General features: G+C 43.4%; 1 protein-coding gene and 1 pseudogene across 12 annotated transcripts in view; one reads left to right on the plus strand and one right to left on the minus strand.

The window, feature by feature from the left end:
- The window catches only part of Fn1 (fibronectin 1), a 71,996-nt gene extending 71,516 nt beyond the window's left edge, over positions 1-480 (minus strand). For 7 of the 12 annotated variants that reach the window (XM_036173053.1, XM_036173050.1, XM_036173049.1 and 4 more), the window contains exon 1: positions 39-480. In XM_036173053.1, coding sequence (XP_036028946.1) covers positions 39-189 — 151 coding nt within the window. In that variant the 5' untranslated portion in view covers positions 190-480. The remainder of the gene's footprint in view (positions 1-38) is intronic. The other 5 variants (XM_036173051.1, XM_036173045.1, XM_036173043.1 and 2 more) reach the window with 1 other exon arrangement.
- Positions 308-12,304, plus strand: LOC118573031 (annotated as a pseudogene).
- Positions 12,305-14,861: the final 2,557 nt, after the last annotated feature.

Raw genomic sequence — 14,861 nt, forward strand, 5'->3', positions numbered from 1 at the left:
GGCAGCCGGCCGGCTTCAGCCAGACTGTCGGTACTCACGCTTGCTCTGACTGACAGGCACCGGGGAATGAGGCTGCACGATCTGCTGAGCCTGTCTCTTGTTCTTCCCGGCTTCGGTGCTCGTCCCCAGGCACAGAACGGCCAGCAGCAGCAGCAGCGGCCGCCGCCCGGGTCCCGGACCCCTGAGCATCTTGAGTGGACGGGAGGAGAGTCGCCCTCCCCGGGAGGCAAGTGGCCTCGAAGTGCGGTTCCTTCGCAGCCTGAGTAGGGGGTGGGGGGAGTCTAGAGATGCGGACGCCTGTAAGAAGATGGGGAACAGAGGATGGAAAGACGGCGGGAAAGGACCAGAAGTTGTGGCCGCAGGTCCCGCGCTCACGCCCGGGGATCCCTCTCCTCCCCCAGTGCAGCGCAGCGGGTGCGGGCGGCTGAGCCCCAAGAGCCGGGGCTTATATGGGACAGTCCCCTCCCGCCCCCCCCACGAGGCCCTGCGGGCTGGGGAGGAGGGACCGGCCCGACTGCCCCCACCCCTCCGGCCGCCGCCGCCGCCGCCGACCGCGCTCCGATTGGCCCGGAGTCCGAGTGACGTCACGGGGGACGGTGGGTTCGCCCCGAACAAAAGAGATGCTGATCTCCCGCCAGGTCTGGGGCTAGAGAACTTTTTTTTTTTTTTTAATTCCCCTTTGGTTTCCTTTGCGGTCGTCAAACTTTTTGGAGGAGGATTGGGGGTAGAGATGGGAAACGACTGTAAAGTGAGGTAGACCCGGAGGAAAGGGAGGGAGGAGCTGGAGCTGTAGGAAGCAAGGCTTGCCCCCTCTTTTTCCATTTTTTTTTTTTTTTTTTTAATTGGTGGCTGTGGTGGTGTTTGAGAACATTGCGTCACCTCTGAGAAAAGTCTGGGCTCACCAGAGTGTATTTTGTGGGGAGCGGAAAAGTCATAAAAGTGGCCACCACCTTGTCTCTCGGTAGGAATCCAGACTTCACTTTTGCAGCCCCGGGGCGGGGCGGTTCCTCCTGGGTGCTTTTCCCCTGGTCTCCTGGGCGCCGCCTAGGGTCCCCTTTCTCTGCCTTACACTGTTGGGCTCAGACATCCCCCACTCTTCCAGGAGATACCTTACCTATCTGGTTTCGAGGAAGAGCTGGCTGGGAGAGGGTGAACGCGTGGCAAAGGTGACCCTTGCCTGAGCTTCCACAGCCCCGGGGGTTCTGCGTGGAGCTCTGCAGATTGCAGGCGAACCCAACAGAACCAAGTTTCTCCGCAAAGAAGAAGCAAGAGTTTCTAAGTCCCGAAGCAAAGTTCTCCTTCCTGGGAATGGAGTGCCCGTGTCTTTGAAAAGGAAAGTGGTCAACAGTTTGAGAAGGGGACAGTTGAACTGGCCGATGAAGGAAGGAAAAACCTCCCCGTCCAGGCCACGTTCGCTGGGCCATTTGCACCCAAAGCAGAGACCTAGGTGGCCTCTGTGAGGGAGCTGGGGCGGTGGTGGGCAGAAAGACCTTTAAGTCTTGCCTTTCTCCAGGCTTCCCCGGAATCCCTTTGCGTGGTCATTTTCTTTTTTTGTGGACTTCACTGTCATGAAAGAATTCCGCTATCCACACCCCTCCTCCACCGCCAGGTTTTTGTTTTTTTTTTAATATTTCAATTGTTATTTGCTCCAAGAATGTATAAAGCTCCATTGAAAATTCTCCATACTTTCTACACTCTTGAGGTTGTTGGCAAGGGGATCGGAGATGTCCCCTGCAGGTCAGCAGCTCTAAAGATTGGTCCTTCCCCCCACCCCCAAACACACACACACACTTTTTTTTCTTTTGAAGGGGCTTCAAAACGAGAAGCCCACAGTTTTCAAAGCAGCAGAAACTCACCCCAAACTTGGCTTTCCCCTTCAGTTAGGCACGCGGTCTCGTTTGCTTTGAGAACATATTAAAGCTACCACCAGCAAAATATGTTATTTCTACCAGGTTCTTGTTTTTCGCCAAAAGTTCCACCTTTGGTAACTGCCTTGGATAATTTGAACTGTATGCTCTATAAAATCCTCAACACATTAAAGACACAAAACTAACATTTATATTTATTGATGTAAAGAACTAAAAAACAAACAAACAAAAAAAAACCCCATAGCGAATACCAGTTCCTTATAAGTGGTGTCAAATAACTCGAGAATCTTTCTGACCGACACTCGGGAGTTGAAGGAGTGCCAGAGATTGCCCCAAATTTAGAATCCCGTCTGGGTTAGTTTTTTTGGAATTTCTCATCATCCCTTGACAAAACAGTTTTCTCTTTCAAATATAAAAGGGCTCCTTGTAAAACAGTGAACTTCTGGGAAGTGTTCCCTCCAGCGGGGGAAGGATACCTGGAAATCAGGATGCTTGCAAGATAAACCTGCAGGAAAGGCTTTCTGTAAATATGCAGATTCTGGAGGAAGGAAATCAGCGGTTAGAAAAGAATTTTGTCACAAAAATATGATAGTTTGGTATATTTACTGTACCCAAAATACTTTAGAATAATATACCTATGAGAGCTTTGTGGGGAGCCCCCTTTACATTCCAGAAGAAAGTTTACTCTTTCAGTTCCACAGAAATATCTCTAGCGGCCTACAAGCAAAAAATATATATAATATATAATATAATGATACTTGACAGGAATTTGATAGGAATTCTGAGGACTTCACCCTGTTACTTGAAAGTTGTGTTTTGTTTTTAATTTTGGAGATAGAGACATTTTCTTTTTTCTTTTTTGCCAGAGCTGAGGATCGAACCCAGGGCTACATCCCCAACCCTGAGACATTTTCTTAATTAGGATAAATCTGCCTTGCTACTGTATCCTTCTGAGATCAAGATTATCTCCAACTTAGAGATAATTAAATCTTAACACTAAACCTGGGGTGGGGAACTGTAGATCTCTCTAGCACTGGCTGCTCTTCTAGAGGACCCAGGTTCTGTTTCCAACACCCCTATGGCCATGAACAACACCCACATGACCATTCACAGCCAACTGTAACTCCAGGTCTAGGGGAATCGGTGTCCTCAAAATTAGGCAAATCATACCTCAATAAAGTTGGAATTGTTTGTTTGTTTTAGGACTATTTCTGTGTCTGTAATACTTTTGACATTTCCTGGTTTCATTTCAAAGCCTTGATCCTAGGTTGCAACAACATCCACAAAGCATCCTCATGTCTTAGTTTTTCTAGAGGGAAGTTGACCTTCAGTATAGAGGTGGCTTTCCCCATCAACAGCTTGTGGGGCGCTAGCTGTCTGTGTGTATGATGGCATGCATGTGGCCAAGAGACACAACCAACCACAAAGGCCTGTGCCTTGCTCCCTCCTGTAATTGCCACAATGACAGAATTTTCCCAGTGTTTCTGACAACTTAAAATCTCCCTAAGCAAAAGGGATCGCATCCACCTGTGTTTTGCTGTTGGAATGAGATGATTAGGAGCATCTGTGGTACAGAACTGAATTATATTGACTTCTCTCAAGTTGAAATTGGAGATGGAGCTGGGTGAGGAGCAAAAACAATTTATCAGACCCACTCATTCAGGGTTGAAATTAAAACAATTTACAGGATAGTTTTGAGGGCAAATTTTTACTTTCCAAGTGAAAACGTGGGTTTATTTAAGACTAATCAACACTATAGGCAGTATCCCTACTGACCAAATCACTTGCCCAGTGGGGGGAGGGGCATCCCTGATAAGACCATCTGGACTTAAAAAGATACAGTTGGGTGGCAGTGGCTGTTTTTTCTGATAATCTTTGGCCTTTATCCTGCTGTTAATCTCTCAGTCCTGCCTGGGGAAGCCTTTGGCTGGGTAACCTTGAAACCTTCAGTCTCCAGATCTTTCGGCATGTTCATAAAATTTCCTGATGTTCTTTAGGTAGCCTGGATGGAGATAAATTACAGTCATTTTAGTTGCTTTGGGATTGGTGTGTGTGTGTGTGTGTGTGTGTGGTTTTGTTGTTTTGTTTTTGCTTTTACACGAAACACTTATTTTTCTCCTGAAAACAGACATGCCTGCAAAAATGCTGCTCATTAACCACAGGTGCAGAAAAAGCATAAACTGCCCCATGGGCAGCCTGAGTGAACAAAGTGTCCAAGCAGTTTGTCCAGATTTGACAGTCAGCCTGCAACCAGGGAGAAAATATTTGATAATGGTTTTAAATTACACCATGAAAACTAGCTAGTTTTAACTTAATAAGCATTTTGTTTATATTTAAAGTTACTTTAAAAGAAAATCAGCACTTTAAAAAGCCTTAATCTACGCCTTTTGCTCCTTAATGGGAAGACTCTTTTCTCATTAGAATGATGTAACTCCCAAAGGCTTTGCAAAGGAGTCCACTTTAAAATGGAAAGAACTTCTGTTCAGCTGGACCACCTCACCAGACCATCTCTACTTCTCTAAGATAGGTAGCATGTTGTTGGGAAATTCTTATTTGTGTGAATTGTTGATTCTTTTTCCAGAGTGACTTTATCTTATGCTGACAACATGATTTTATGTCCAGTTTTGTTTTATGTTGGCAATTTGTTCTGGGAGATTGACTTTTAAAAAAATTGAAAGATTTTTCATATTTAAATTATTTTCAAGTTTTTGCACTACATATTTCTAATTTCTCACATGCAGTTGGCCAAGGAGATAGAATCAGATGCATGAAAAACAACCACAAATATTATGATTTAAATAAAAATGTATACCAATAGTAGACAATTAGGATAGAGGTGCCAATAGTCATTCTTTGTGTCTAGTTCGTGGTAATAAATGAAGGACATATCTAACTGAAATGATATATAAAAACGAAGACAACAATGCACTTCTCTCAAAATTTATACTGAATTGTATCCTAGATTAATTCAGTATTATCCTTTACTGGCTATGAAAGTTTTACTAGCATGGACATTTAAAACCCACCATTTTAAACATGAAAAAAAGAAAGAACATGGATCGCATGCATAGAATCATAACATTTCAATACCTTAATAGAAAAAAAATTAAGGAAGTAGATTTTTCTCAACACAATTGAGGCCAGATGATTGGCTTACAAACTACCTACTCAGTTTCTTACTCATCTCTCAGCAACTGTCTTGTTTTGCAGAGTTGGGAACGGAACTGAGTCTGGAGTCTGCTGAGCAAGTGCTCCCACACTAAGCTATGGTCCCTACCAAGAATTTAGAGAAAGTCCCATCATCTTCTCATCCTTACAAATGAGAACCAATGGCTCAGAAAAATCTCTAGAAGGGCATTTTTCTAAGTCACCAGCTTTGTAGAAATAGTGTGTCATTTCATCGTCTCGCTCTTGCAACAAAAGCTTGGTCAAAGCGATTGACTACAATATTTGGGCGGATGTGGTCTTCCACATGAGGCTAATTCATCCAAGAGAGGTCACATGTAAAGTTACTTGCTTTTGTACTACTGGTTTCTGCTTGTTGTATAAGGGCTGGTCAATTGTCTGGCAGTTCAACTACTACGGGAAAGACATTGGTGGGGTGGGATTTAACCCAGCCAGGGCTTTGAACATGCCAAGCATACTCTACTGAGCCATAAGCTTCTCGCTCCTAGTTTTGGCATTTTGAATCAAATGTAAAAGATGGTCCCTAGGGACTCTCTTCTAGCCTGAAATTTGATGGGGAGTCTGTTTTATAGTTGGCCCCTATTGATCCAGCACTGTCCTCATTGTGCCCTGGGAGTAAGTACTTGGCAAATGAAGAAAAGAATCTTAGATGTTGGCAGGGTGGTGGTGGCTCACGCCTTTAGTCCCAGCACTCAGGGAGCCAGAGGCAGATGGATCTCTGTGAGTTCAATGCCAGACTGGGTCTACAAAGTGAGTTTCAGGACAGTCAAGACTGTTACACAGGGAAACCCTGTATGGGGGGTGGGGTGGGATAAAATCTAAGATGATGAACACTTTCCTGTTCACATGGAGACCACAGCCCGGGGCAGTACTCAGTACTTTGCATGTGTTATTTAACTTAGTCCTCAAAGCAACTGCCAGAAATAGATATTAACAGCCTCATTTTACTCCCTGAGGCTCAGAGTTTAAATATGAGAGACACAGGGCTGGAATTTAAATTAAGGTCCCTGACATAAAATTCATGTTCTTAACCAAGACTTTCATGGCTTTCCCCGAAGTCATCTTGTCCCACGTAAGTTACAAAAAATGTGGGAAACTCTCTGGCTTTGCCTTTTAATCTTCCTCCAGATCCTCTTGCTCTGCCCTGGGCCCAGAGTCTGGCCTTCGTCCATGTTCAGCTAGCTGTCTGCTTGCAGAAGTACCAGAGGAAAGAACTCAGGAACCTTCTTCCCCACCGCCACCCCCACTGCCCTTCTGCCGGCTTCTTCTGGAAAACCTGTGTTTGCAGAGGGCAGTAATATTTCCCCACAAGGATGAAGATCAGTTCTGGGATTGGGGTAGGGGTAGGGCAGGGAGGTGGGGTGAGGGTATACGGAATGAGCTGTTCTAAAACAATCTAAAACAATGTTCAGTTGTTCGTTTATCCATGAGAATTCTAATCAAAGTTGATTTCTCGCTAGGGATAGGCTGGGTCAGAGATAATAAATAAGAAGACAAGCAGAGATGGGGAACTCTGACCCACACTAGATTCCTATCAGGATGTTCATGAAGGAGGCTCCAGTTCCCAAGAGCTCAGTCCTACTCACAGTGATCAAAATTCTTCTGTATTTCCTTTTTTATTTTTCTCTTTATAGCCTTGGCTGTCCTGGAATTCACTCTGTAGACCAGGCTGACCTGGAAATCACAGAGGTCCACCTGCCTCTGTCTCCCGAGTACTGGGATTAAGGGTGTGCACCACCACCACCACCACCACCACCACCACCAGGCTCTATATTTCTTTTTCAAAGATTTTAAATCCTGTATATTTGTGTGGGGGTGGGGTAGGTATGTGCATGGGAATGCAGATGCTGGAGGAGGCCAGAAAAAAAAAATCCCCTGAGCTGGAGTTATTGGTGATTGGAAAGGGCTGGCCATGGGTCCCTGGGTGCTGGAAACTGAACTCTGATCCTTTGGAAGAGCCGTATGTACTCTTAACTGCTGGGCTATTCTCCAGCTCCAGCTGTGACAAATTTCTCAGTTGCTAATTCTAATCATGACAGTAGTACACGGTTTACTCTTACATGGCAACAATATATTTAAGGCACTTTTCGGAACTGAACAATTAGTATCTGGGTATCCATAGGTTTCCCCTGGAAGCTCTCATATCTGTTGATGGTGTGCCTTCTAACACTATGGCTTTCCCAGAGTAAAACACTCCAATACAGTCATGATACAGCCACAGAATATGAACGGTGATGTGTCCACCAAGTCATTTGGTTGGTGCAAATAAGGAATCAGCAGGTGGATGTGGTGGCCCATGACTTTAATCCCAGCACTCGGGAGGCAGAGGCAGGAGGATCTCTGTACTTGAGGCCAGTTTGGTCTACAGAGTAAGTTCCAGGACAGCCAGAGCTATAACAGAGAAACCCTGTCTCAGAAAATAAAATAATAAATAAATTAAAAAGTGCTTCATAAATCTACAGCTATCATGTACATAAAAGTGAAGGATGTTTTTGCGTGTATCATGAAATAGTTACAACCCAATAAGATGTTTATAGCAGCGCAGCTTTTCTCCAGTACTTTGAAATGTCTCGGTGTTCTGGAGACTTTTCAACTCTTGGTACTTATCCATTGAAATCTGCTGAGTTGGGGGTTAGGTTGGAACTCAACAGCCATTGCATTGTCTTTGCCAGTTGTGTGCGAGCAGTAATTACTGTGCAGCCCTCCTCAAAGATATTTGCTAATTTACCCTCTACGGCAAAGCTGTCCTGTGTCTGTCAGTAGAGACAGTGTTCTGCAAGACTCCCCGGACTTCACCAGTTGACGTGGTGAACTTGTCTGCCTGTATTCTTCTTCCAGCCAAGCTTTCAAGTAAAATAATGCAAGTGTTGAGGACCCCAATGATGAAGCCGCTTCAGCTCAGGGGAGCAAGACGAAGTAAACCTAGTATGGAATTCTGGGTAGCACACCACCTCTGTTCAGATTTTGTCCTCAGTGACTGAGTTTTTTTTAGCAGGCCAGCAACATCGTACAGGGGAAGATCGTTTTCTTCAGTAAACAAAAATCTTTGTTTTCACTGTTCTTTCTCAAAGTGTGGCTTGACTTTTGGGGAGGTGGATATTTTTGTTTGTTTGTTTGAAGTTTTAATTAAAATGGACTTAGATAAAGTTACCACTTAAACAAACGACTCAGATAGTTCATCAAATTGTGATTGTGGATGCTCCCATTTAGAGGATTAAGCAGAGTGAGAGGCACCGTGATTAGAGTGTTAGGGCCTTTAAGAAGACGGTTTGCTGTTCTATCTAGCATATACCTATCATACGTCAACTGCCTTTGAGATACACACTTCGATACGGGTTGACCTGTGTACACCACAAACGATAAGACAGTGGCCCAAAGTACGTGGTCCTTGGAGAAACCTTCCCCTCCTGTCTTTTCTTGCCCCATGACTCAGCTTCCTGCCACCCTGGGTTAGTATGCATATTCTAGAATTTTATATACCCGTCGTGTCTGGCTCCTACACTGAGGATAATTATTTTGAGATTCATCTCTGTTTATTGTATGAATAAATGATTCTTTGTATGTATGGATTTTTGTCGTGGATAAATATCTAGTGATGAAATTGCTCAAACTGTTTGCTAGGTGAATTTTCTAGTATTTTACGACAATAGCCACTGTCCTTGCTTTGTGGTATCGATCCACCTGTCACCATCAGTGGGTGACACCCCAGCTCATGTTCCACAGCATGTTTTATGGGAGACAGCAGTTTGTCCCTCTTCATGTGAGCAGCTACCGAGGGGCTCCTGTGTTTTCAACAGTTTAAGTCCACTCATCAACAACTGAAAAAAAATATTATCCTCTTTGGCACTGTAGTTCTCAATTATAATTTAGAATTGTATTATGTAATTTTCATTTTAGAAAATTTAACATTTACTATGTGTATATACATGTATGGGAGTGCGTGCATGTCCTCTGATACCTAAGGAGGTCAGAGGACAAGCCATCAGAGTTATCTCTCTTCCTGCAACATGGGTCCCAGAAATCCAACTCAGGTTATCAGGTTTAGCTACAGGCACATGTTTACCCATTGATCTGTCTCCACAGCCCATGGATTATGCGTTTTTAGAAAGTCTATTTTGTGGCTCTTCCATTTTGAGTCTGATAAAATGTGTTACTTTTGGCAGCTTTTTAGTACATAAGTTTTTACTATTATTTTAATATTCCCTCTTTGCTTATCCAGTACTATATCATTTCCTACTAGTCCACTACTTAAAAATAAATTCTGTTTCTCTTGAAGCATGATGCCAAAGATTAAAATTGAAAGAAAGTTTAATCAAAAGTCAATGAAGGAACAGACACTACAGGAAATAAGTACTATAACCATGGTTTTGCCAGGTGTTGAATTTAATGATTATTAAGCTAATTGGTAGATAATGATAGGGCCTATTATTGTTTAATATAATTAGTATGTAAATAAGGTGCTGTCAACTAGTTTCTATGTGAAGTTGTTCTTTGTGGCTTTGATGATTCTGGGCACTCTAATGCTTGTCTTTCTCATCATGGTCCTAATTCAACACTTCTCTGGAGAAACCAATATCTTATTGTAGTTCTTGAAATTTTCATTGATGCTTTTCTCCCAAATAGCGCTGTCATCTCTTTAATGGAGGACACCAACTTCATTCTTACGAGGAAACCTTTTCCCTCCTATGGCAAAGTTTTAAGGGGGAATGGCAGGGACTGCAGGATGTTTGCATAGAGCATTCCCTTCTCAAGCACAGTGGACTGCATTTACAGCCTCCCTGGAAGTTAGACGTGCAGTAGACACTGTCCTCATCAGTGGAATGTGAGAAGTGCCGTGTTTCCGACCTGGGGCGGGAACGTCATTCAGCAGCAAGCTTCCTCCCGTTCATTCCCACCAGCCGAAATGCAGACATGGATGGCCTCCAGCATTTACTGTAAAGATGATGCAAATGTTTGGGGAATTTTTGGGCTCTGAAACACTCTGATGAACGGAGCTTGACCAGTGACCTGGGTCATTCAGTTTGGGACTGTTGCCTGAGACAGAAGTACGCTTCTTGTTCATGCAGTCCCCGTGTTTCCAGCACATCTGTTCCAGAGCCACGCTCTTCCAGAAGGCTTTTGCTGCTTTCCATAGCTGCCCTCCTTCTGAGAATGTCCTTTTCATTTGCTAGCTTTGTCTTCATGTTGACACCTCTGTCCTACAGCCCTCTCTCTTTCTGGCTTCTCTCTCTCTCTCTCTCTCTCTCTCTCTCTCTCTCTCTCTCTCTCTCACACACACACACACACACACACACACACACACACACACACACACGTAGAATTGTAGTTTCTCTGCCAAACTCCCCTAATGTTTTGCTATTTACTGCTGTATAGTAAATTTAAATTACCCATTGAATGTTTTTGAGTACCTGCTAAGAACACTGGTGCAAATTAAAAGGCTTTCCTCTCCTCAGATCCACCTGTTGAAATCTTTACCCCTCATTGGGAACTTCATGGGGGACAGAGTCTTTAAAGAAGTGACTTGGTGACAAGTTCATTAAGGTGAGCCATGATGCTATTTAACTGTTGTCCTTATGAAAAAGGCAGACCTGGCAGCGAACAGTCCGAAACCTACAGCTTGGCGTGGACTGGAGCCTCAGGTCTCCAGATCCCAGCACGGCTGCTACACAGTCTCCATAGCAACCACAAGCAAAGCACCTGGTGACTTGGTCAAGCCACCTGGGAGGAAATCAAGCACTGTGGTTTGACAAAGGGGAAAGAATGTCTGACTACAGGAGACTCTGGGATTTGGGGGGAAAGGTGGATTTAGAGTAGGAAATAGCCATACAAACTCCGAAGACTTATTTGAAATTAAATAGGGGAGCAATGAGTAACACAGAGGTACAGCGGACCTTGAAAGAAGGAATCAATGTTTCCACAGATGAGTCAGAGGTCAAGGCTTGCCTTGGAACCTGGAGGAGGTCTTAATTCTTTGTTTTTGATACAGAATCTCACTATTTAGTCAAGGCTGGTCTGGAACTCACAGTGTAGTCCCAACTGGCCTAGAACTCAGAAGAAAGACTCACCTGCCTTGCCTGCTCGGTGTTGGGATTGAAGGCATTCAGAGCCATACCCAGCTTCCATAATACTGTTTAGAGAGGACTCTGCTGGGAGATGGAAAAGGTCAATGGTCAGTACTGATGACTTAAAATAAAAAAAAAAAAAAGAACAAAATTAAACAAAGAAAAGAATAAGATGACGAGGAATCTAATAGTCCAAAGAAGAGTATCTGTAAGGCCTGGTACCACAAAGAACCACACGTGGCTTGATATGGATTGATCATTATTCACTGCATAGAATAAGAATGTGCTTGGAAGAGGCCCATGTCCAAAAGGAGGTCCCTGAAACACATAGGCCCTCTCAGAGGCCAGAGCTAGACAGAATTCTCTGGTCTTTGAGTAATTTCTAAAGTCAAATCGACAACAATGAGCCTCTGTCTTGCTGTCACTGTAGACTCAAATCCAAAATGCTGAGCACAGTTCAGTGGATGGATTTTGTGTGGTCTGTTCTGTTTCAATGACAACATCTCTACAGTCTCTGAAGCCATAACACAAATGTGGGAGCAACTGTCTACTCCCCAAGTCTGCCATCACATTAGACAAGAAGGTGTCACCCTTGCCATTTGTGCTAGCTTCGGTTCTGTGACCCTTTTGAGTCTTGGCAGTGGTGAACTAGTGGCAGACAGGGAAAACCAAACTGTGTGAGCTCCAAGAATGTGGCATTCATCAGGATGTTTCCTAGGCACCACTTGCAATGACTGTTCATTCATGGCACTTATGGGATTTGACAACTCAAGAGGAAGGCCAGAGTGTAAGGATATATGGCATTGCCTTTTGTCAAGATGGCTCTTTGCCTGGATGCCTTTGGATGAGTTTGGAGGCTGCACAGGATCTCATAGCAGGATCCCAGAAGGCCACCTGAAGAAAATCTGTGGAATCAATTTCTTCCCTAATGGCTACCACACTGCACAATGGCAGTGGCAGCAACATCAGCAAAAGATGGGCCCTTTGGTCATGATGCTACATCCGTACCATCCCTGCCCATTAGAATTCAGTGACTTGTGCCCAGTTTGAGCCTATCAAGAAAGTAGTACCTGTCATAAGATACCTAAGATATGGACCAATCTAGGATGGTCTCCACTGAAGACTCTGCATGGTTATGAGAACAAAGTGATGGACATTTCTTCTTTTAAGATCTGGATGACTGAGTAGTGAAGACCGTGGGAGAAAAACTCTAACCTCTCGCTCTCCTTTAGTGTTCATATCCTCAAAAGAAGATAATTGATGCATTTTGTTCCATTGTGTTTTCTGTCCATTACCATGTATAGACTTGGCTTTTTATGTCAGCCCTACTCATGACAGGTGATCAAGTCTCTTGATGATGACAAACTCCTTTCATGGTCAAAACTTAATTCTCACTTTCAGGTTCTTCTGTGAACCATGTAGATGTTTTTATTAATATTTTTTTATTATCACATTACCTTACCTAGCACTAAAACTTGTGGCTGTTCTTTTTGAATTTCTGAATCTTGAAAGCTGGCCTTTTATTCAATGGTGGATGTTCTGGGACTACGTGTAATTTAGCAAGCAAGATGGCTGGACTACAGTCCAGAGATTTTTAGGTTAGAAGGAACATGTTAGTCAGGTAGTGGTAGCTTTTAATCCCAGCACTAGGGAGGCAGAGCCAGGCGGATCTCTGTGAGTTCCAGGAAAGGCTCCAAAGCTACACAGAGAAACCCTGTCTCAAGAATAACAAAACAAAACAAAACAAACAAAAGGAACATATTACCATAAACTGGCTGAACAATGCCCATTTCCTCTCCCCAGGAATGAGAGGTGAAGCGGTAGTCTGTGGCTATTCTGGTGTTTATAATAAAGACCACTGGGCTTCCTCCTGCAGAGTCCTTGTGGAATGGTAATTGAGATAGGACACTCACCACTGAGCACTCACCTTGTCAAAAGAATGCCTTCCATTTGCCTTTGAATTCTGCATCCTTCATAGTATCTTAACTTAGGTCATTGTGTCAAGATTCAAAGCAATTTTAAGAAAGCAAACATAATGTCTATGTCATACAACTGCTTTTCTCTTGGTTATTTTGAAGATGTATTTCTTGTATTAAAAGATATTTCATGTCTAAGTAACAAGAAGGAATTTTGTAATGATCATTCCTAAATATAAAACATAAACTTTTTTCTTTACTATATATTTGATAAAGTCAAATCTAAGAACCAAAATGAGAAATACCCAGACAGTTGATTTAAACTGCATGTTCTTAATTGTTCTCTGACTAAGATAGATTTTGTAATTTTCTCTTTTTGATACATCTCTGAGTTTAAAAAGACAATGAGAGGCCAAAACAGATGAGAAAATTATGCTACCAAGATGTGACAAGCTCCGGGCAGTGGTGGCGCACACCTTTAATCCCAGCACTGGGGAGGTAGAGGCAGGAGGATCTCTGTGAGTTTGAGGCCAGCCTGGGCTACCAAGTGAGTTCCAGGAAAGGCGCAAAGCTACACAGGGAAACCCTGTCTCGGAAAAAAAAAAAAAAAAAAAAAAAAAAAAAGATGTGACAAGCAGTCTTGCAAACAAGAATTGTTCGCTTGCTTGGAAAAGAGAAAATACACAAGACTTATTTCTCAATGCTCAAATAACCCGATGGGTTCAGATTGTGGGAAAATTTAAGCGATGAAGCAATTATAGTTACTTCGTCAGAAATCAGAAGTGATAGCTAATGGTTATTTCTATGAGGTGTTGATGTTATAAATGAAAGTGGTTTTTTTTTTTTTTTTTTTTTAATAAGGCACTCTGGCCCCAAAGGAAAAGTCACGACATATGACAAAATCCACTAACAAGAATTTTATCAAGACAAAGGGGTCACAGGGTCATGTCCAGGTGACAGGTGACTATGTGACTGCATAACCATGGGACATGGATCATGCAGGACGTATTACCCAAAAATGACTAGGCGGAGATGACTAAGTGTCCCAATGGGCGTGTATGACAATGGGGCTTGGTTGGAATTCCTATCTACCTATCTATCTATCTATCTATCTATCTATCTATCTATCTATCTATGTTTACATGATCAAAAGTGTATGAAGATATTGGTTATTGACTGAATGTGTTTCACCCTCTCCTCAATTTTATACATTGAAGCCTGATTCTCAATGTGGTCATTTGGAGAGAAAGGGTTTCTTGAAGTTAGTCTTTATTGCCAACTTGATTGGACTGAGAAGCATTTGCAGATGTGGTACATTTGCAGATGTGGTACATTTGCAGATGTGGTACAGCTCGACACTGGCTGGGCAGGTGAGAGGAGAATGTTGTATTTTCAGGGGAGATTCAGCAAGAGGAGAAAACTCATCCTGACTCTGAGCGGGACCATCCAATAGATTGGGATCCTGCAGGGAGCAAAACGGGAGAATGGAAAGAACAGGCTATGGCGCTTAGTCCCTCTGTCTCCGCTTCGTGCTGGCGCTAAGGTATAAATGCCCCTGCTGTGCCCTCCCATCACAATGGTGTGAAGCCTATGAAATTGTGACCCTTCCCTTAAGCTGTCTCTCTCACTGCCTAGTTTGGTTAGAGCACGTAGAAATGCTGACTAACAGAACATTGTTTGCAGGTGAGTAGGGAGGGTCCTTTAAAAGCTTTGGAACAGGTTTTGGGGAAGAATTCGAAAAATTTTCAGGATGTGGGCTAGAGGCACGCCTAAGCAGAGCTTACTAATAGGTCATTTTGGTGGCAGCTCAGCAGGCGAGAGCATCAGCA

The sequence above is a fragment of the Onychomys torridus genome, chromosome 23 (genome assembly GCF_903995425.1).
Source record: "Onychomys torridus chromosome 23, mOncTor1.1, whole genome shotgun sequence".
NCBI lineage: Eukaryota > Metazoa > Chordata > Mammalia > Rodentia > Cricetidae > Onychomys > Onychomys torridus.